Here is a 22,662-nt window from a genome sequence, read left to right on the forward strand (position 1 = left end):
TATGAGAAGTGTTCATTAAGAAGAAAAGGGAAGGGAACTAAAAGAACAATCCTGCAGAAAAATCAATCTATTTTGAAACATTGGCTCAGCCACAGCAGGAAATTAAGTCCTCAGTCTGTTATCCAGCTTTGGACTCCACTATCCCAGGAAGAAAGGAGAGGCCAGGGCATGGAGCACAAGGATCTCTGTATGCTTTAAGTACTCATGGATTAGTTTGAAATAAAGTAGTTCTGGTTTTGGAAAGTCTTGTGCTAGCAACAAAATTGAATAAAATAAACTAGGTTTGCAGACTGCTTTAAAGTTGAGGAAAACAGGCAAACATGTTTGACAAGCCAACCTGTTTTCCTTACAATTATCTCCAGTTTCCAGAGAGTTTCCTCTGGGTTTATTAGAAAACTTGGAGTCAAGTTCATCTCTTCTGCAGTATTCACTTAGCTAAACTAACCTGGGCAGTTTTTAAAGCCTGATGTCTGCTACCTGCAGGCCACCAGGAGACAAGAAAGGTTCATTTAAAGGAGAGGTGATCAAACAGGGAGGGGCAGAGGGGAGATGAGAAGCACCAGCAATTCACGTGGGAGCCCATGTAAAATTTCAAACCCTCTTCTAAAGGAAATCAGATAGAGATCAGGCTTGGGATTCATTTGCAGGGGAACTATTTGCTTTTCTAATCTGGCCCTCCATTCCTATAGCACACCTGTGACATGGTATCCTCCTCCTCATCTGTCTCTCATTCCTGATCCAAGCCTTCCTTCTGCCCACACAATGCTGCACCATCCCACCTTCTCTTCTGGCTCCTACCTGTGCCCAGCGAGCCCAGGCACAGGCACTTGCTGTGACTCCTCATTACAGCTCAGAATTTTCCATTGCCCTCTGCAGCCCTCATGGTTATTATACTCTCATCGCCTGGGCAAGTGAGCTCAATCTTCGCTTTTCTGATTTTCTATTGTCTGTTTATTAGATGGGCCCTTTGTGAACTCAGCAGTTCACACTCTCCTGTGGTGCCAAGTGTAAAATTAATATTGACTAAAAAATCTGGGCACTTCTTTCTGGTCAGAAAGGAGACATTTCAAATTAATGGGAATGTTAGAGTGTTTCACACCCACTGCCACCTTTCTGAACCCTCCAACTCTTGCTGCTCATTTCTAATTGTAGGCATTAACTCTTAATGGGCCCTGTGTGCTCTGGGTGGGTGGGTGCCTCAGCCAGCCCAGTGCCCATGCCCAGGGCTCCCTGGTCTCCTCACTGGCAGCCAGCAGAAGTGGTGCTGTGTCAAACAGCTGCCTGGTCCCGCTCACTCCTTCAGAATCAGGCAAAGCTGCTTCCTCTTCCTTTGTGGAACATCCCACCAGCCTAATGGGCTTTGCCTGAGGGCTGTGCTGGCACCCAGGGGCGCAGCCCAAGCCCTACTGCCCACCTTGCTGCTGCTGAGCTCTCAGGCTGAGCTGGCACAAGTGTCTTGGAGCATGGAGGTGGTTCTGTCTCCATGGCTCAGTTCAGCTCTCTGGCTGTGACTGCCAGTGACTGAGGGGACAATTACTGACAAATCCGGTAGGTTATCTACCCCCACACAACAGTACCTACCTGGTCTACGTGACACCAGAAGCTTTTTTCTAAGTGTCACCAAATAGCCTCTGAAGAGATGACAGTAACTTCTGCTAGCTCAAAGTTCTGAGAGGAGAAATTCCCTATCAGCCAAGCACGGGCTGTGACCCGTGGTGGAGACATCCATGCCATAAAGTCCAGTTCCTGGGTCTCCCTCCAGACATTGCCCTGTTTCCATAGGGAAGTGCCAGGATTTTCTAACTGGTGTATCCCCCACAGGTGGTTATGGTCAAGTCACAGATTTGAGGTTTCTACTTGTGGATCAAAATCCCCCAAGGAGGTCAAGAAACACAGTCCAGGGAGGAGAAGAGGGTTAGAAAGATAATGAACATGCAGCTACGACTTCAGGCAAAAGGAATCTTGCTTTTGCATTCCTTGAACATCCTAACCCTTTATAGCCAAGAGCTGTTTGCCAGCCCCTTAAAACAAACATACAATGAAATTAAACCAGTGTAACACCGTTACCATTGTTACCTCTGTGCACCTGCATGCCAAGTGTAAGAACAGAGTTTGGGCTTTATTAATTTCATCCCTTCAGGTTGTATTGCAAACATGAATCACTTGATAAACATTGAACAACAAACAATTTATTTGTTCCTGTTTTCCTCACTTTCATTAACTGCCCCTACCTGCTACAGAAGACTCCAGTATCACTGCTCTTACTTTCAAAATGAAGATAATACTGAATAAACTTTTGTTCTCCAGTGGGACCAAATGAATGACCGAAGTCTGATGTGAATCTCTCCTGTGTCACCTTCGACATACTGTAGACTTCTGGCCCTGTTATAAATGAAGGAATGGTGGAATATTATTGCACACAAGAGAGAACCAAGACACAAGGAATTACTTGTCATATCACATCCCACTGGATGACCAGGAACTGAGCTGCCACCTCCAGCCATAACAGATAAAGAATTTCCTTTTTTAAACAGGAAGAACACATGGACTCTAATGCTTCACCTGTGGATGCTTAAAATAATTGGATCTGGACAGATTAAAGACAAATGGCAGTTGCTCAGATGAATATAGTGTACTATATGGAGCTATGAAAACTGCCAAAAATACTTGATTTTCAGATTATACCAGCCATAAAAAAATATGGATCACAGAACACTGTCAGGAGAGGACAGCAAATGCTTTCCAAATGAAGTGTCAGATCAGGCACTAACAGAACTGTGCACCTGCTAAGCAGGGCCATGTGCAGTGAACCCCCTGCCCAGCATGGCCAAGCTGCAGGTGTACAGCCACAGCTCACACACAGCCAGCACAAGGCTTTGCAGCAGCACAGATCCACATGGGACTCTGTCCTTCCCTTCCTACAAAAGTGGAAGATTTCCAAGCATTCAACTGAGTGAGCTTTCCTCACACCACAAATAACAGGCAAGACCAACACTGACAGGTTTTGAAATCCTCATCCTCTGGCTCACAGGAGGATCTATTATAGTGAAGGCACAGAGAGATAAAAACCTTCAAGTCGTATGAAGAATTTCACTTTACTAAACCAAAAATTAAAAACCTTGTCCTCAGAAAAAGATAGCAGGTTGTTCTTTGTCTTGCAAGATCTTTACAAAAAAGGAAAAACCATGCACTCCAAGTTCTCCATCTCATTAAGATAAATCAACTCAAGAGGCATATTATTCTCCTGTGTGGTCCTGTAAAACCTAGAAATCATACTGGCAAATTGGTGGCAGATGAGGAAAGGCTGGCAGCAGCTACCCAGGGTGCAGCCCCTGGTGGGACAAGCAAATCAGCCCTGCTGCACACCTGACAAAAATCTTTCCTTGGTCCTTCATGTCTGTGCTTAAAATATAAGGAAAGTGCAGCTTTGAGAAGACAGGCTCAGCCTTTACACTAGAAAAAACATGTATGTCAGTCTTCACATTAAATGTGCCAGTAGTCTCCAGGAGCATCAAGCAGAGCAGGAGTGGGAGCTCCAAAACATGGCTGAAACATATTGTTTGTATTGAAATATACCTTACAATATAACAATTTTCCTTCTTCAGATGAAGCCAAAAAGGTAAGGAACATAGTACCTTTGCTTGGCATGACCATCTCCACTTAATATCACCAGCTGAGACTTCACATTATTTCATTTGCTAACTGATACTTGTCTCAGTTTTTCACAAAATGGCCACAATGACCATTGTTATTGTGCTATTTGTCTAATAAAAACATAAAAGGGACATTTTACTTATGACATTTGTGTATGACTGTGATGAAGATAAACTTCTTCAATAACCACTCAGTAATGATTAAGGCATGTTAGAGTTTAAAGCTCTAGATCACAATAACCTTTAAAACCAAATTGTTTTCCTTTGCATTGCTGCAGGGCAGAGTAAAGGAGGTTAAGATACCTTAATTGCATTTCTGCTCCTAGCATGTTGTTAAATCACACTTGGACTACTGTCCTGGAGTTTCCAAGGCTTCAGTTGAAAGGATGCCATCTGAACTGCAAAAATGGAAAAAAAACCACCAACCAAACTAACCAAGAAAACATAAGCATTTCCTGAAATTAAATCTCAGACAACTGGGATATGTCTGACACTCAACAATGATGCAGTGCAGAGATAATGGGGTTAAGCATGCACATAGCAAAGGACAGACTATCAGCTGATCCAGAAAGGTATGCCAGGTCATTCCACATCCAAACGGTGCAGGTCCCAAAAGACTTCACCTTGGCCATCTTGCTTCCAGTTGTGAATGATTCTTCAGTAGCTCAGACATTTCTGCACTGCAGAACAGTGTTGACACTACTTGCTGCACATCCACTCACACCTCCTCCCTGTGGACTCACCAACCAACCAAATTTTACAGGCAATTAAAAGCCATGTTTTACAATGGGGGCAGGGATGAGGAGAGGCAGAGCAAAGTGCTCCTCTAATTCCCTGTGGAGTTCTTGACACAGCAAGCTTGTGTCAGATATACCGAGCTCTGAGTGACTTCTTACAAAGTTTTGTGTGTTAATTCTGAGGGCAGAAGTTAGTCTGGATGCCACTGGCTGGAGGTAGATGACAGCATTTCTTGTTCTCTAAATGGGAATGGTTGCTTCAAGCACAGGGGCACTGTATTGGCAAGTCTGTTTCTCACCACAGCTTTAATAAAATGTATGGGAGTGCAGCACTCACTCTCAATTTGTGGGAAATGGTTTGAAAGCTATTCTCTACCTCCCAGGCTCACATGTGATGTGGCTGGGATTTACAACCTCAGTTAACTTCACGTAGGTTTTCCAATTTGCATCTATTTCCTGAAAGATTCAAGCCTAAGGAAAGTGGATGCTAATGTAGGAGCCTGTATTTGGATTGGTGAAGCAGATAATCCAAGATTAATTTCATCTGACAAAAGAAATCTATTATTACAGTCTCAAACTCCAGTGTGCAGCTAGTAGCTCTCAGCAAGGCTGGAAATGCAACTCAGCACTTGCATTCTTGCACACAGGTGCTACTAGAAAATTCCCAGGGCAATTGATGTTACTCTGACAGGGGCAAAGTCCCTGGCCAGAACATTCTGTCTTACCACCTCTGGCTTCTGGATAGATGGAGCATTGAGCTGGTGTGGACACGGCAGCAGTAAGATTAAGCTGGCCACTGATGGGCACAACAGTCTTTTAGAAAACCACAGAGCAGATCCTGCTCCTCACCACACACAGAGCTACATTCAACACATCACTCACTGCAGATGATTCAGGTCCATTGCACCTCTGCTGCCCAACATTCATCTCCCATTACATCTTCAGAAAAGATGCTACAGTAATTTCAGCAATTATTATAATATTAGCTGCTGCTGACATTCAGAAGTGCTTGCTAGTGTGATCTCTATTGTAATGAAGATGTTTTTTTTCATCCAGGCCTACCTATGTGCCCATGCAAAGCCTAAAGCAATACTGTCATGGCCCTCAGTCCCCCACTCCTGCATTAGACACCAACATTAACCCCAAAGCTTCTGCAGACGTGAGAAACATGTCTCTGTACTCCCTTGGATGGGGAGGGAGAGGAGGAGGCAAAAGAGCATCTGCACATGGACATACAAAGGCAAAACCCAAACAGCTGGTCATGACAATAACACATTATAAAGCTTATTAATATTTTTTCCTGCGTATTATGGGACTCCTTCATCTACCTGCCAGAACCAGGCTGTTGACACCACTTTGGGCAAGGCAGCAAGACAGCTGCTTGTGTCTGAGTGTTGCACTTCCTGGCTCTGTCCTGCCCAGCTGAGGTCAGTGGGAGCTCTGCAGCCACTTCAGTGAAAGCAGAAAGATGCTCAGCATTATGAAGGTCAAAGCCTTCTACAAGCTTCTTATAAACCTCAGTGTTGCTCCCAGCTCACAATCCCAGAGTGTTTTACCAGCATTTATCACTTTAGTCAATATTGTATTTAAGGACCAGCGGTTTGAAAAGTGTTTCAACAGATGGAGGCACTTTCTGAGCTCACCGCAATCTGGTCAGGATGGCCTGGCAAGGAACAAGCCGTCCTTGCTTTGTGCAGCTCTTGAGAGGGGCTCCCAGTAGTGACAGAAGAGCCATTTGTGACCTGGTCATTGGAAGCTGGACTGCCATCCAAACCCCATGGCATCAGGGAAGACTGATTTTCAGTTATGGCACTTGGTGCCTGGTGAAAACTGAAGAAGTACTGAGGGAGGAAGGGTAGTACACTTCTACCAGAAAGCAGTTTTCAAGCCACCTTTGCCTACTGATAACACCAGAAAGGTCCTTTCCTGTTGAGATCAGCTCCTATGGATCACTGGTACAAGCCCATTACCTAAAGGAGAGAACCTAGCAGAAAATACCCATACACAAAAAATTAATAAATATCCAGCAGCAGGATTAACTCAATAGGTCTAAACTATGAAACAGAAGCTTTATATTTGGCTTTGCAACCCTGGTTACTGAGAACAGGCCATTTCAACCTCCTGGCATTACACTGGGGATGTATCTGAGCACCCCTCCTTGAGCAAGAAAACTTGGGCAAGCCCAGAGAAACCTCACTATGTAGCCATAGTATCCCCCAATCCAGGTGATCCATGGAAAAACTTTCATGCTATTTGTCACTGACTGTCAGAGTCCATTCACCTTCAGCACCCTGATTCTTTTAAGCTCAAATATTTCCACCTTCAGGGTAATGCAAAACCTCATGCAACATTGCTGCGGAGAGCAGGGATAACACCACCTTTCCAACCTCTGCTATGCAAACAATTTACACACTGGAGCACAGGATTTATTCGTACCCATCCCAGCATGAATAATGCCAGACCTCAAGCAATCCATCTTTCAGACTGTGCCAGAATGAGCTGGTTCAATGACCTACTGGGGTAGCAATTGCCCCTTGATGGTTACAGAAACAGAAAGTCCTGCCTGATCCATGCCCTGGAGATGATCTGAAATCTCCATGCTTGCCTGAGAGCAGACATAAAAGGATTACAGGCTTGAGCCATCTGTGTTGGGGTCCTCACTCCTCATACATGCCCCATGGTGCAGAGAAACATGTCATGAGATATGACACTCTCTTCCTCCTGTCGAGCTGAATCTGTCTCCTTGGAAGAAACAACTCATAGTGACATGTCACAACCACACAAAGATGCAAATCTACCAATATTGTAATAATCCATAAGTCTCAAAATATATCTTCACTCTTTTTGCTGGAAGCAACAAAGATCAATGGAAAAAAAAACAAAAACAACAAAAAACAAGGAGTCTCTTAGAGTGTGGAGAAGGTAACAGCTCAGAAAATAAATCCTGGGAAGGTAGGAGTACTGGGGAGAGGCTTTTAAAATGACCCACAACAAGGAAAAAAAGAAAAAAAAAAGAAAAAAAATCACCAGGGTCTGACAGAGATCCTCGTATTTCCTGAGTTTAGCTTTTGTGTCATGTTTTGACAAGGAGTTGAGTTAACAAGTTCTGTTTTGCCGCTGTCAGCACAGTGGGCTTAACGTAGCTTAAGAAAAACATCTCACATTATTCTTCATACTTCATATATCATTTCCAACAAGCCAGAGAGCAGAAAACAGGCTGCTACTGTGCAGCTGATTATTGGTGATCATGTACATGGGCAGGCCCTGTGATGGAAGAACACTGCCAGACTTTGCTGAGCTCTGGTTTTTGCTCTGCACAGAGTAACAACACAAGGCGAGCCTTTGACTCAGGGAAACAGCCAGACCCTCAATTACAGAAACACAATGCAACATTTTCAGCACTAACTGCACCAGAGAGCACCAGTCTGACAAGTCCCTTTTACATGGTACCCATTGCTAAAGAGCAACAAGGTTGTTGACCATACAAGACATTTTCACATGTAAAGACTATTGGCAATCATTTGAAAGTTAAAAGAGTTGAGAAGGAACAGACACTGAGAAAAGTAGTTCTATTAAAAATGTCAAAGCAAAACCTGCCATTTGGTCTTTTCCTTTCTCAGTTTGGCTGCTCATCTGTTAGAAGCAGCAAGTTGCTCCATTCTTCATAGATATTTTGGCCAAATCCATCTCTCTGGATGGTACCTGTCTCCACACATACAGGAATTTAATACAGCTTCTGGCTTCAGTCACAGAATGCTAGTTAGTTACTTATTTTTGTTTAATTGCAGAAAAATCAGAACATTCTCCTAACAGCATGTTAATAAAAACTTGTGGGATACACAATACCCGAAATAATGCAGGTCAGTTTTCCAAAGCATCAGCTATTTAGTTTAGGAGAATCCCAGAAGACATGAAGATGATTTCTGATACCTAAGTACTCCTGCCAGTGTTTCACTGTGCACTGTTTTCCTTTGCATATCCACCCTGTGAAAATCTCTCATCATCATTCTCCCCTGGTACTCAAGAGGGATCTTGTACTGCTCTCAGCAGTCAGCATTATAGTCTTCATACTCTCTGCTGAGATTTAATGGTTCATTTCCTCTACCCAGACTAACTTCAGCTTGTCAATACTGCCCTGCAGTTCTGTAAAAAAAGTACATGCAAAATATACTTATTTGTACTTAGAGCAGATAGTTCATCTTGAAATTTCCTTACGCAGCAAGCCAGCAGTGATAAAACAGGTTTAAACTACAGATTATTATTAAAAATGTCTTCCTTTTCAAAGCTTCCATGCTAAATTCTTGGACTTTGTTGACAACATGCTCAAAGCGGTCCCATTCTTCTCCTCTGTGAAGCACCTGAGTGCAGCAGCAATGCTTATTTCTCACCACTTTTCACCAGGCTGGGAGCTTAGCATGAAAAATTAAAAAATATAAGATCTGGGGTGCAGCTGAGAAGGAGAATTCCATATTTTCCAGTCCAGTCTGTACTACTGCTGACACTCATGCCCTGCAATTCATCAGCAATGTCCTAGACACTTAGTTTTTTCTCTCCATTATTCCTATGGAAAAGATGCTTCACAACCTTACTCTTACGGTTGGAGGCATTTTTCTTATTTGCAGCCTCCATTTGTTGAGGACTAGATTGTACATTCTCATGCTCACATTTCCCTTCATCTTATAAATGAGGCAGCCCTTCCCCAGTACCTCTTCCTAGGATGCATTAGTAGACAGCTTTCACAGACTTGGCAGACTTTTTTCATTGCTAGCTACACTGAGTCAAATTTTTAGCATTCTCTTACCAGCCTGGGTCTCTCTTAGCCAATCATCTCAGCTGTCCTCATCTCCCAGGCCAAATTCAGCATGTGATATGGGGTAGTGGACAGGGCTCAAACATGAACCTTAATCCTGTTGGATCCAGCCTCTGGTTCCTCATTCCCATCTCTACGCAGAATTTCAGAACCACCTGAGGTTTAAGATAAAAAACCCTTTTTCTAGATGTTACATCTACCATCGAGAACAACTCTTCCCTTTCCACACAGAAGAAAAAGTTCACTTTAAGCTATACCATATTGGTGTTCCAGTTACTGGGTGGTGACAAATAGCAAAGAAGGCAAGATAGCCAAGCCAGCTTCACCACTGCAAACTATGGGGTGGGTCTCATTAAGACACAAACTCTGAGCAACCACCTCAGGACAGCCCTGATCTACAGCAGATACCTGTAGAGGCAGCACAGCACAGTCTGTTGTCAGGGTATCCTCATTAAACCCCTTGTCACTTCACCAGACAGAGGTGATGTGAGCTCTCTGTCCTTCACACATGCTTGCTTCACCTCTTCTTTCACCCAGGCACTCATTAGGTCACAGAGTGGAGAAGCTATTTCTTGTAGGATTCGGCACATACACCTCCCCTTCCTGTTGCAGAGTTTTTCACCTTATGTCACATCACTGAGAAAATTTGGCAATGAAATTGTTAAATGCATCATGCTAAACACTGTCAACCTGTAAAATCCCACTGGGCAGCTGCTGTACACACTTATCTCTATGCAGCCAGGCTCTGCCATCTTGCTGGCTTAAAAGAAATGTTAATTTTCCCACGCAGAATATGGAGCTTGATTCAATTTCTATTCCTGCCCCTTTCTTCTCATTCTATCACTGCTATTCTCCCCCCTTTCCTTTGTAGCCACATGCCTACAGCGAGCAGCCTCCTGGCAGACCTCTGAGGCCAACCAGTCCAAAGCTTTCCTGAAGCCACAAAAAGTTTAACCAGCTTACACTGGAGTAGGGCGTGGAGTCAGGACTCTTGCTGCTGACTGTGGTACCTCCCTTTCCCTTAAAACAAGCTGCCTCACTGCTAACACCTGACTCACGTGGAGCTGACCCAGCCTCACTGCTGCACTCCAGATTAGAAACAGAGAGGGATCCTGGGCAGCCAGCAGGGACAGACACGAGTGGGCACCTCACTGGCAGCCCCATGCTCCAAGACACCTTGTTGGCAATAACACCAAGGAGTCAGTGCTCCGTTTCCTGCCCACCAGAAAAGCTGCTACCAGACAGCAACAGAGCAGTGCTTGTGTCATCTTGCTGTAGCACAACATCCTGGCAATTCAGAATGCTACACCAAACAGCAAAGACATTTTGCAATTAAGAGCTGGATGACAGGAAGCAGAAAGTTCGCACCTGCCACTGAGCCTTTCAGGCCAAACTGAAATAACCCACTTGGATTTAATCTCTTCTTCCTAAAGACAAAGACACAACTCATATGTTTCCATTCTGTTGATGACAGACAGATGATCTTGTCAGAAAGCCAAAGTCTTAAGTACTAAATTCCTGATTCCTGTTCCTAATTCTGTCACACACTGTTTTAGTCAAGTCATCCCATTGCTGTTGCTCAGCTTTCCCCCCCAAGAAGAGGGGAGGGTTATACTTCACTGGGCTCTACTGAGCCCCATCCATGCACTCTGGAATCCATCACTCCTACGACAGACTTGTTTTTAACACTGGAAGGAATGTATTGTTATTTATACACATGCACACAGAGTAACAGCATCTGAATAGCTGATTGAACTGAAGGAGGCAGGAAAGAGCACAGGTACAGCATGAAAAGAAAACAGCAATGTTCTGGATGTCTTCATGCAGATCAGAAATACAGCATGACTTCTCCCAGGTTTCAACTCCCTGTCTGGAGTCTACACCCAGAATTACACTGGTCTACATTTAGGGTCTTTCATTTCCACCTCATTGTTTTCCTCCTCTCCTGGATGTCTCTGCAGAGCCTTTTCCAAGCACACGTACTACGCACTTTTTGCCTCTATTCAGGGTATACTGAACATAAATATCAAGCTGGTCAGTACAGGAAACCAATGATGTGGCCAGTTGTTCTAAATGCAGCCTAAAAGGACAGTCTTAGCAAGGCCTGTGCTGCTAAACAGAGAGACTTGAGTTTTTATGCTAAATAGAGATGTATGGGTGCAGCAATTAACAACCACCTTGAGATAAAGGAGGAAATTGAGTGATGATAATAAGTCATCATATGGAATCAACTGCCTTGCACTGAGCATCACCACCTCTTCAGGGAAGTCAGGCTAAAATTCTGAATTTCAATTTATTAAGGTAAAAGAGAGATTGTGCAGTCTGCAGAAAGAATTGTATGTATGTATTCTACAAGGAATAAAGGGATGCTGTTTCTGCAAGGAGTGGGAAGAAGAGGGAAGTGGTATTTTTAAAAGCCTTAATGCATAGAAAAGCAGGATGGATAATGGTGAGTTCCTTGTGTCTCAAAGCCCTAAGAGCTTGCACATCTCAGGAGCTATAAAATACTCATATGCAGGGGAGTAATTTTGTCCCTACTTTTATTATTTTTTTAATTGCACTGGTATCATCTCCTGCCCACCTGCAAAGAGCTCCCTCCCCTCCCCTTGACAGGGAACAGAGGAGACTGTCCCCTGCCACACTCTGCTACCAGTGAAATCAAACCGCTTTCAGTGCTGAGAATTTCAGCAACATCCTCCATGGCCTAAGAAACAGAAACCCTGTACAAGCCCAATCCAATCCCTTGCTACAGCAGGATTTTTTTGACTAATATATGTGGAGTACCTCACTGCTTGGGCTGGAGAAGGAATCTTATTTATTTTATTTTCCTGCAAACAAAACTGAGAGCTGCTAAAGAAGAAAATAAGAACCACTTCTATTTCAGACAATGCTGGTGTCCAGGAATTGGACAGTGTCCAGCGTTTGCTGATGAGTTCTTACCTGATCCAGGAGGACAATGGTGGCAAACTCTCCATTTTCCAATGTGTAACATATTTTTTAAAGCACAGTTTTGTGTTTCTGCCAGCTCAAATATGTGTTTCTATCAATGCTGGCAGTGGTGCCAATTGCTCAGTATCATTGCTCTTGAGGGCTTTTTAGAACTTGACTTTCAAATTACACTAGATATAAAATAATGCCCACCTGCACACTAAACATTCATTGCCAAAATGATACGTCCCAGTGAATGGGGCTCTAAAAGGCAGTGGCCAGAAAGGCTGGTCCCCTCTTAGCTCTGCCACTGTCCCTGTGCCATCCTTCCCCCTCCTAGCTTCACCCAACACATCTATTAGAAGAGAGCTTGCATTTTGCTTGGACACACTCTATGCTTCCACACTGTAAGGACAAATGGTTTTACTTCTGTCAACTGCTCTACAACGACTTGCTGCCACGCTACAGAAATTCCAACAATCCTGAAGTCATTTTACTGCCTCTTGCAGACTTCAGTTCATTGCCTTAATGGGAAGGCGACACTGTTTGGGGTATCCACAACAGCAAATGATAGTGAGATGCATCTGAGCTCTGCAACATGCTTTTTAGACCTTGTTTTCTCTTTCCAGGAGCAGGATAATCCAATGAGTTGTATTTCTCTTCCAGATTTGGACTCTAGCTTTTTGCAGAAAAAAGCTACATCATGAGACATGGTTCACAAGCTGCTGACCCTTTGTCCACCAGGGAACACCTGCAGAACAAAGTCTCAGGAGAGTTTATTGTTGCCATTTCTGATGTAAAAGCAAACAGCCAGCATGGACTCACTTCTGGTAGCTCCACCCAAACACAGCTGGAACTTCAGACCTTTCATTGCAGGCTACAAGGCTGCCTCAGCTCTCCACAAGCTTTAGAATAGTGAAAACAAAGATGCCTGTGCCAGTTGTGAAGGGAGACATAGAACAAAGGGCAAGTTAACTCACAGTTGTAACACAGAAAGCCCTGCAGAACTGTAATTCTACATGGTGGTCTCTGGATTCTGAGTGGTCTTGACACAGAAGGCACTGGGTGACAGGATGAAATGGGCTGATACATTTCTTACAGGAAAAAGGATTCCCATTGTCACCACCTTAGCACTTTGCCAATCAGCAATATCAGATGGGAAAGAATGCCAGGAATTCCTGGCCTACATTCCTACTCCTGCTGCAGAAATCTACTGGTAAAGAACACAAATCCAAGGCACTCTCCTGCTACAGAGGTGGCACTGGAATGGGCATGGCTTGTTTTTGTGGATGGGAAGCCAACATGTCTGCATATCCACTTCCTGCCCTTGAGTGTTGAGGTCTGATAGGTGCAGACAAGTACCTGCACAGGCATTTTCAAAGTCTTTTTAAAACTCAAGTGTTTGTGCAGCTGTGATCAAGTTACTTTAATTCAACCAGAGGAGAAGCATGGCATAGCCATGTGATTGCAAACAGTGAAGTTTCCGTGGCTTGGCAAATTACTGTGTGTCCACTGGGCTGTGGCAGCATTTCCTTTTAATAGAACTCTAATGCAGAACAGGGCATTTTGGTTTAAATCACTGGAAGGCAGTAGCTTTTCATTTGGGTGGTTTAAACAAAGGCACTTCTCTACTCAGTGAGGATAACTGCCCATGCCAGAGCTGAGCTCTTGTATCTTAACCACATAGAATTATACAGTCTTGGAGTGTAAAATAATCTGTCTAGACTATAGGAAAGTACTACCTATATAGGAAGCTGTTTTTTTTTTTTTTCCTGAGTGCAGCACTGTGTCAAAGACCTATTCCTGAATTTTTTGTTCAATTGTTTCAAACCATTAAACTGCCAGGGTTTGAGTGCTACCACAATCCCTCCTTGTCTAAGACCTGGGTATAGAGAAGGGGTCTGTAACCCACTCAGTAGCAGAAAATGCTTCAGAGAATCCAGCTGATCCTGTTGGATGTCCAAGTGTCAGCATCAGAGCCAAGCCATGGAGCTCCACAAGGCATTAGGACTTTGGCTTGCTCTAGGCTGTTGCAAAAACCACCAACTGGAACAGTTTTACCCACTTGAAAGCGAGAAAATCCTACATTTATCTCAGTGGTCAATGCAAGTGCTTGGGAGCACTGCCAAATAATATTTATCAGCCTTGCTGAAGGTTTTATAACTCAGCTGTGTAAGTTCACATCACAGAGAACACCCCGATACAGCAAGCAGCCAGTCTGGGAGCACTCAACTTGTTCTTACCACTATTTCATTTTTATTAGTTAGCAGACACAAGTGAGAGTTTAGAAATGAGCCGACTTGTGAACTGATCTCCTCATGTGTACAACACAGCAAGGCAAGGATCAGACAATATTCCCGTAACCAAACTGGGGCAGCTTGCCAGTGCCAGGAGGTTTCATAAGCACAGGGGGGAGAGTAACTTATGGACACTTACAGGTCTGGAGAGGAAGAAACTGAAAAGTGAGGAGCTAAGTGTCTGCCTCACCTTCCCCTGCAAACAGAGCCATACAAATACATTGCCAGCCTGGCTGTGCTAGCCATAAAACATCATTGCAGATGAAAGAGGTGTGGGGTAGCTTCACACATCATCAAAGCAGCAGCTGACCAGGAGAGCTGAGGGGCAGGATGGCTCTGGACCCTCTGTTTTCCCCTATACAACCCAAGTGGCTGCTGCCAAAGCAGGGACAGGATATCAAGGCCAGTGACTTCTTGCTGGAAATAAGCATGTAGAGGGAAGGTCTTTCCCAGAAGCTCTTATAACTACTATCTCAATTTTTTATTTTTGTACTTCTTGCAGCTGATCTCTGTCACTTGGCTGAGTCTCACCAGCTGCCTCATTGCCCTTAGCTCAGCATTTTTCTTATACCACCCATTGCAGGACTTACCCTGCATCACTCTTCTTGGGACTACAAAAATGCAGTTTTATCTGTACTGCCAACTAATCTTGAACCAAAATGCCAGCTGTGTGTGCTGCCCAGACTCCTCAGTTCCAGGAAAGAAAGACAATTTGATTTAATTCTATTCTCTCACCTCAAGCTAGTGCCCAATGAGAGTAACAGAACTCTAATTACACATGAGGGCTCAGCAATTTAAATAATACAGCATGGCTGTAGCTGTGGCAGTCTCTGCTTCCTCATCTTGCTTATTAAAAGGTGCTAACATGACTGAAGCCTTTCCAGTGGCTCTAGATAGCTGAATCACTGCAGTTAGGACATGACTGAGCCAGAAGGGATAGGGTGGAAACGCTTTTATTCCCACATCCTACTAGTGTTATGTAGCTGGGAGTGAGCTACCTACACCCAGCTGTGCAGATATGGATCTACAGCCTCTTCAGCACACTGGTAAAATCATTGAAAAGTTACAGAAAAATTACAATTACAGTTCAAAATTAGCAGTAATATACCAAGTACAGCAGTTGGCAGTTTTTTCTTCTACTAGAACTGTTTTCAGAACAGGCTGAAATGAACAACACACATGTAGGTCAGTGCTTGCCTAACAAGGCCAAGATCTCACCTGGGAACTTCAAGAGCTAAAGCAAAACCACCAACCCATTACCTTGGCTCTAGCCTATGCTGTTGACCCTGCACTTTCCCTGACATCACTTCACAACTTAAAAAAAGTAATAAGGGGATTAAAAATATATCGCTGAACCTCTAAATCCCACAGGCCCAGTCCTTCCTTCTAGTCCTCCCAGAAAACCAAGCCACTTGCTCGGGAACATATCACCAACAATGGCCACAGTGAGAAAGCAAAAGGCCCTGACCACGATATCAGTCTCACTTTATAACCCAGCGCTGTCCCTGCAGGAACCAATTGCTGCAGCAGGGAGGCTGGAGGCAGCAGATAAGCCTTAGCTGGGTGATAGGGATCAGCTGCCCAGTTATCAAGGGAGTACAAAAATCAAATAGATTTTGATTTAGTAGTTACAGCTTTTCATATATCCTGGGAAAAGAAAAGGACCAGGGAGGGGGAAGGGGAGTTAGAAGTCTTTTTCCAGGGTGTTATGATGTCAGATCTTTTTAGCAATGAATTTCTAGGTTAAGCAGCTACTGAGACATGTGGCTGCAGAGAACTGCAGTCAGCGCAGGCGTTTGTAGGAGGAAACTGAAAGCAGTGGAAGAAAGGCAAAGGATTGCACACACAGGGCTGCAAATCCTGCCTGAAGCAAGCAAGACAGTACAGCAGAGTCATTCCCAGCAGGCACAGAAACAAAGAACAGCAGCACTGCACCTTCCCAGAGTCACTTCTCAGTGTTACAATTCATCTAGTCCATCTGGGGTAGGAAGTTAGCTTAGTTCTTCTCTCAGATGTGACCCAGGCTTTGGGCTGCAATGCCAACTACAACATCCACTGCTCCATGCCACGTGTCCAGCTCCACAACTCTGTGATGGGGGCGGATCAGCACCAGTGGATTAGACAGACCAACAGACATCAGCTGTGTTGCTGTTTTAAGTCCAAAGGAAAGCAGATGAAGGTAACACACTGGATTTCAGTGCTGGCAGGAGAACAGGCAATGAGCAGCAACAGCCAGGCAGAGCTCAGTAGACAAAGTAGCAGAAGCAAAGATGAACCTTGATTACATTAAATTTGACCCAGTAAAGCCTGGCATTCAGGTACAATTCTGCTGTGACAGACATGGCTATGACATGGGCTACATTTGTAAACCTCCATCTATTCACCCAAATATTAGCACTTCTGGCATAAGCTTCTAGTCAGAAGTTTTGGAAGCTGCAGCCATTTCAGCGAAATCATTCACACAGCATATAAAAAGTACTTTTTAACACACAATGACTTGCAATTAGGCTTACAACCAAAAACTACAGAAATTTAATTCAGAATTTTCCTTGACATCATAGGATCAAGTACATAGAGAAAGCCAGACCACTGGATCCGTTGTGGCATCGTGGAAGTGCCATTAAGGCGCTGTAACTTCTGCTCTCAGCCCCCAGAGCCTGCTCAGCACCTGGAAGCAGCATCCAGCCCCTCTGAACAGTGCCAAGCACCAGTGGCACAAGGACCTGACCAAACCCAGATAGGTCCAAACAGGGAGACAGTGTTTCCACCACACTGAAAGTGAGACTCATGGAGTGACCCGAGCCACTCTTCACCCTCAGGGAGCTACACACTGTATTTGTGCTCCTGTAATCCGCTTCCCAGCTCCATCTCCATCCCTATCCCTGTTAATTACTGTCACAGCAGGAGAGTTTCTGGCATTTCAAAGAATGGCCCTTCTTATTAAGCAGGAAAACTGGCAGAAATAGCAGGCAGCACTACACACATGGAAATTTGTAAGAGATGCTCTCCTCCTCCTGCATGGCACAGTTCATTTGTTTCCCTTGGTTAAAGCAGGAGGAAAGATGGAAAAACTGCTCTAACTGGTAGGAAGCTCCCAGCTTCCAGGTCTCCAGCCAGTCTCCTGGGAGAGGCTGATGGGCGTGGGATGTACTGGCAGTAGTAAACCCCAGCCTCACAGTGTCAGGCATCTTAGCTCCGACATTCCTGGAAGGGAATTGTGCAGGACCACCAACTGCAAGTAAATTGGATTGAGCCTTGTATGCCGTCTTCCAAGAAGTCCTGCCACAGGGCAGAAGGGCTGGGTCTGGCAAGAGCTCCATATTATTTTAGTTACTGTGCATCTAGTTTCTTCTGTGGGCATCTCTAGTTCAATTTCAGATATATCTGCTATTGAAGCAAACCTTAACTCTGTTGTTGGCTGGGATCTTACATAAATTTGGCTTTTGAAATAACTGGTCCTCCCTCAATCAGCTGAATGAGACCATCACACCCTTCTGCAGATAAATCTGCTCCTTTCACTTAGGACCTGATTCCTGGCAACCTTGCTGGACTCAGATTTTAAGCACTTCCTATTGAACAAAACAGGCTATTTAAATGGGGGAAAAGATGTAAAAAGCACAGCTCGCTCTCTCCAGTTGATTGTCTTTGGAAACAGGACTGGAAGCTGCTGTCCCAGAAGACTGAGCTGCCCTTATCTCAGGCACTCTGTTAAAAGACTTGGAATCACTTATTAATTTAGTGAAAGCCCCTTAATTTTGATCTTTTGTCTGCATTAATTGATTTGCTATCAATAACCTACATTGATTAGACCTCCAGACCTGGCAGCCGCTGAAGATGAAGAGACAGAGACTCTCTTTTAGAGCAGGAGTTCAAAGCCTGAAATGATTAAAAAAGACAGCACCAAAACGGCTGATAACAAAAAGGTGTCATTCTTTTTCCATTCAAGTATGAAACTCTGTGCAGTTAACCCTTCAGTACCTAAAACCACTCTCAGGTCTAAGGTATTTGTATAACCTAGAGCTAGCTATTAGATTAACTCCATTTTGCCATTTTAATTAAAATATTATGGATGCTCTTGAACACCTGACAGAATGAGAACCAAGGGAAAATTTTATCTGCTTCAGCCACAAAGGGAGCTCAGGGAAAGCAACCTGACCCAGAGATTGGCTCAGGTGGTACTCTTGGATCCCTTCCAGCAGACAGCATTGTAAAGAGTGGTTCGCAAAGTCAGATTTAATTTGCAGCCGATCCAAACCAAATGCAACAGTGAAATTTAATGGTCATCAGTTAAAATTTTGACAATAAACTTTTGAAACCTGAGAAAGGCTTGCTAGTCCAAGATGCCAGGAAACCATTAACAAACCAGCTCCCTGTCAGAGATGGTGCTGGAACACAGCCCTGGGCTGCTCCCACCTCAGTATCCCCCCTGCATGAGCTACAGCAGGGGCAGGAGGTCTGAATGCTCACATACATTGCTCCTCTGTCAGGAGAGCCCAAGGTACTGGCTAGGGAGAGCTCTCAGGCCACCTAGGAGAGGCTGTTTTGGGACAGACACTAGGCACACAGTGGGAGCACCCTGTGTGCATCTAGGGGGCAAAAAAACCAGCCAGTGCACACATCCAAGGATCCACAGTCTCAGGTGGGTTTGTCTGCTTCAGATTCCAAATCTCTGATAATAGCTTGCTAAATAGTACAAGACCAGCTATTCACTTTAGCCCAGCATCTGAATTAATCCAGGTGGCCCCTGTCCACCAGACACTTAACTGCTGTTTGAGACATCCAACTACCTTAAGAGCAAGGCAGCATAGCAAGTTCTTTTTTCATCCAAGCTGTGTCAAGAGCCCTGGCCACCCCCCAGCTGTGACAGTACAAACCTTAACAGCATACCTTCCTACACCTGCAGATTTCCCTGTCAGCATGCATTTCACTAGAAAAAAACAATGTAATTCCTCTTACAGTTTGTTTGGTGGCAGCACAGAGCATGGATCAGGTACAGCACAAAGTAACTGACAGTTCCTGCCCTGCAGAACAAGATTATCAGCTGCTGGTCCCCAAGAACCTGGCTGGACCATTCCCCCAGCATCCTACCCAAAGGTAACAGAATTCTAACTCATGGCTGAAACACCCTGTGTGACAGCTTATAGAGCAGCACAGCCTGTTCACATCACAGCACTTCTGCACTGACACAAACACAAATCATACCGAGCTTCTGCATTTCCACTCTGACAACAGCACACAGCTACCAGGACTCGAAATTCTTTCCTGTGCATCTCTGCCAACTCTTCCTTATGTGAATGTTTATAATGTCCCTCCTCTCTTTTTTTTCTCTCCCCTCCCTGCATACATTACACGTAGGTGCTAAATACCCCTGCAGCTGCAGTCACTCTTCACAAGCTATCCTGCCCTCCTCGGGGGTCTGTTTACTGCACATGTCCAGAAATCCCAGAAAAAATGATCACACACCTAAGTTCTAGCTATACAAAATTTCTGGGAAAACAAGGAATGTGTTGGCACCCATGCTCTGGTCTCACACTTTAAGGAGGGGCGAGTTCCTGAGCCCCCAGGCTCACGAACAAGCATTGCCACACCTTTGTCTGCTGGGAAGGAACCATCTTACACATCACAGGAGAAACAGCCCACTGAAATTAAAGATCCCGTATTTTCTAAAAGTTCTTTCCTTTTGTATGAAAAGGCTTTGCCAGCTTTTGTCCTCCACAGATTAAATGTGAATAATGATTGGGACAGTTGAGCACTGGAATAGATTGCCTTGGGAAGTTGCAGATTCTCCATCATCTGAATTTTTTTCAAACGGGCTAAACAGTCATCTGTCAAAAATCGTCTAAGTATTAAAAAGCCCTGCCTTGGGGAACAGAGGGAAAGGAAGAAATGACCTCATAAACTTTATTTTCTGTTTATGTAATTTAAATATAACTTCTGGGGACTACAAAAATTCTACTTGCCCCTTCAGCTGTGCACAGCACACCTTCTCCTAAGGCTTTGTGTTTTGTGTTCACGGGTTACAAAATCTGCTGTGCAGTAAGAGTGGCCTGCTCTGTGCAGTGGTCCAAGTGGTCTCTCCACATCAGTTTCCTACATTTGTAAAATGTAGAGGGATGGAAAGCACAGCAGTGCAAATATCTCAAAATCTCTGTATTTTAGAAAGGAACTTTTATTCCTACTTTTAACACATGACTAGTAGATCAAAGTAACTGAAGGCTTTATCTGGTATCTCCCAGATACTAACACTGGGTGTACATACATCACGCTGATGTGCACAGGATGAGAACCGAGGGAGCCAAGTTTTTTCCCACCCACAAAGAACAAAAATAGACTTTTATTCCGAATGACTTATTTTAAACTAAAAACGAGAAAGAACAAAAGCAAAGGCTCCAGGAAGTGGAGTCTGCACCCGCATCTTATTTTAAGATGCAGCTTTGACTCTAGAAATTTAAAGCTGCACTGCACAGAAAGCAGAATCAGATCAGTGATGTTACATAGCTCACTCTTTCCAAGTATCAATCTAGGATCTTAGAAGCAATAAAGATTCAATAACACTCAACAGTCTCCAGCTCTGAAAATGCAAAGATAAAAACTGTAACAATTAAGGACAGATACAGATATGCAATATACATTGCACAGATGTTTTATTTCCCTGCAATTATATATATGTCCTCCAAAATAAAACCCAACCTTCATTAACTCGACATTAGAGTGTTGTTGTATATTCCTGATGAAAAAGGATCAGTAAAAATGAAGGAAAGTACTCATCAAGATAGCATCAGCATCCAGACTAATCACATACACATTCCACCAAATTAATTTCCGACATGTTCAGATGCTGGCCCTCCATGAGTAATTATTACACAAATATTTCCAGTTGGCCTCTTCAGTCTCAGATGTATCTAAAGGAAATATTTTTGTGCAAAATCAGTAGCACAGTTTTACACTATAATCAGCACATAGTTTTACCCTACTGAAAAACGGCACACATACATCCTCTGGGGATACACACATAATCACTTATGGAGACTTCACACAACCATGTGCAAACTTACTAGGAAACAGAACTTCAGCATCAGTTAATGAGAAAAATCCCTGCTGAGGGCACATGCTCTGATGCAGATTGCAGCTCAGGATCGCTGGCTGAGGCCCACAGGCAGAGCAGGGCCAGAACAGCTGTACACGAGCAGTGAGCACCAGGAGACTGGGATATACAGCTACAGCTATTCTCCTCTCAAACACAGCAACACATCCAGCACTGCCAACTTGCAGGCAGACACCAATAACTGTGGCCAAGCAGGTAAATGGAACCACACAACATTCACATTTTCTGATGCGCAAAAGCAAAAAGTGTTCCATTCATCTTCAACCAATTTACTTATTGATTGGTTCTCTCAACTGATATCCCAGAAATTCTTTCAGCCACCAAGGCAAAAAAATGCCAAATGGCCTTGTTCCTTGAAGTTTTTTCCTAATCCAAGGGAGAAATTCAAGGGAAATAATTTCATTTGACAATGAAATTAACTGGTTCCCCTTTCCTGCTATCCTACCCAGTGCTTAGAGAATTTCTTACTCCAGGAACAGCCTAACCCTTCACAGCATTCATTCAGCTTTGACAGTGGTTTAGCTTCAGACTCACAGGCAGAGCAGTAACACACACTGTTTATTCTTCCTCTCCAGTGGGTGTCTAAGACAGCCCACAAAGATACTTAGGTACCTAGTTTACCTTCAAGTTTACCTTGAGCTCCATAAAGAAGGTAGTCAGCTAAATACTGTACAGCTCTGAGCTTGCACTTGGAAAAAAAAAAAGCTTTTCCAATTTTGGCAAGTGATTGGAAAATAAGTCTTCCAGTTCTGATGAATAATCTACTTTGAGTTAAAACCCACTGCTGAACTGCAGCTTCCCTCTTGCTTTAATACGAAGGGATAGACCAGCAGAGACTACATTTCAGCACACAAATTAGGAGGGGCAAGCTGTAGGTAGCAGGTGATGTATTGCTACTGCATCACCTTTTGTTTGATTAGTGATTAGGAACTAATTGCCTCTCTGCCCAAGAGATGAAATCTGGCTGAGTCCTTCTGAAATGAACACGGCATTTATATATTCCTCTAAAAGCTGTAAAATACTTCTGTCTCCAAGCACTGTAGTCCTAATAATCTTTGAATATAGTTTGATACAATCCCTGTGTACAGCTCATTAAGCACTGAATTCTTTGAAATAAGAAACCCTTTCCTGT

General features: G+C 43.9%; 1 protein-coding gene across 3 annotated transcripts in view; it reads right to left on the bottom strand.

Annotated features, from left to right (window-relative positions):
* LOC107210488 overlaps nucleotides 1-22,662 on the bottom strand; it is a 51,836-nt gene that overhangs the window by 26,476 nt on the left and 2,698 nt on the right. The window contains exons 2-3 of one of the 3 annotated variants that reach the window (XM_015641383.2): nucleotides 3,957-4,051; nucleotides 2,232-2,382 (exon numbers count right to left, since the gene is read on the bottom strand). In XM_015641383.2, coding sequence (XP_015496869.1) covers nucleotides 2,232-2,365 — 134 coding nt within the window. In that variant the 5' untranslated portion in view covers nucleotides 2,366-2,382; nucleotides 3,957-4,051. The remainder of the gene's footprint in view (nucleotides 1-2,231; nucleotides 2,383-3,956; nucleotides 4,052-22,662) is intronic. The other 2 variants (XM_015641380.3, XM_015641382.3) reach the window with 2 other exon arrangements.

The sequence above is a fragment of the Parus major genome, chromosome 12 (genome assembly GCF_001522545.3).
Source record: "Parus major isolate Abel chromosome 12, Parus_major1.1, whole genome shotgun sequence".
Classification (NCBI taxonomy): domain Eukaryota; kingdom Metazoa; phylum Chordata; class Aves; order Passeriformes; family Paridae; genus Parus; species Parus major.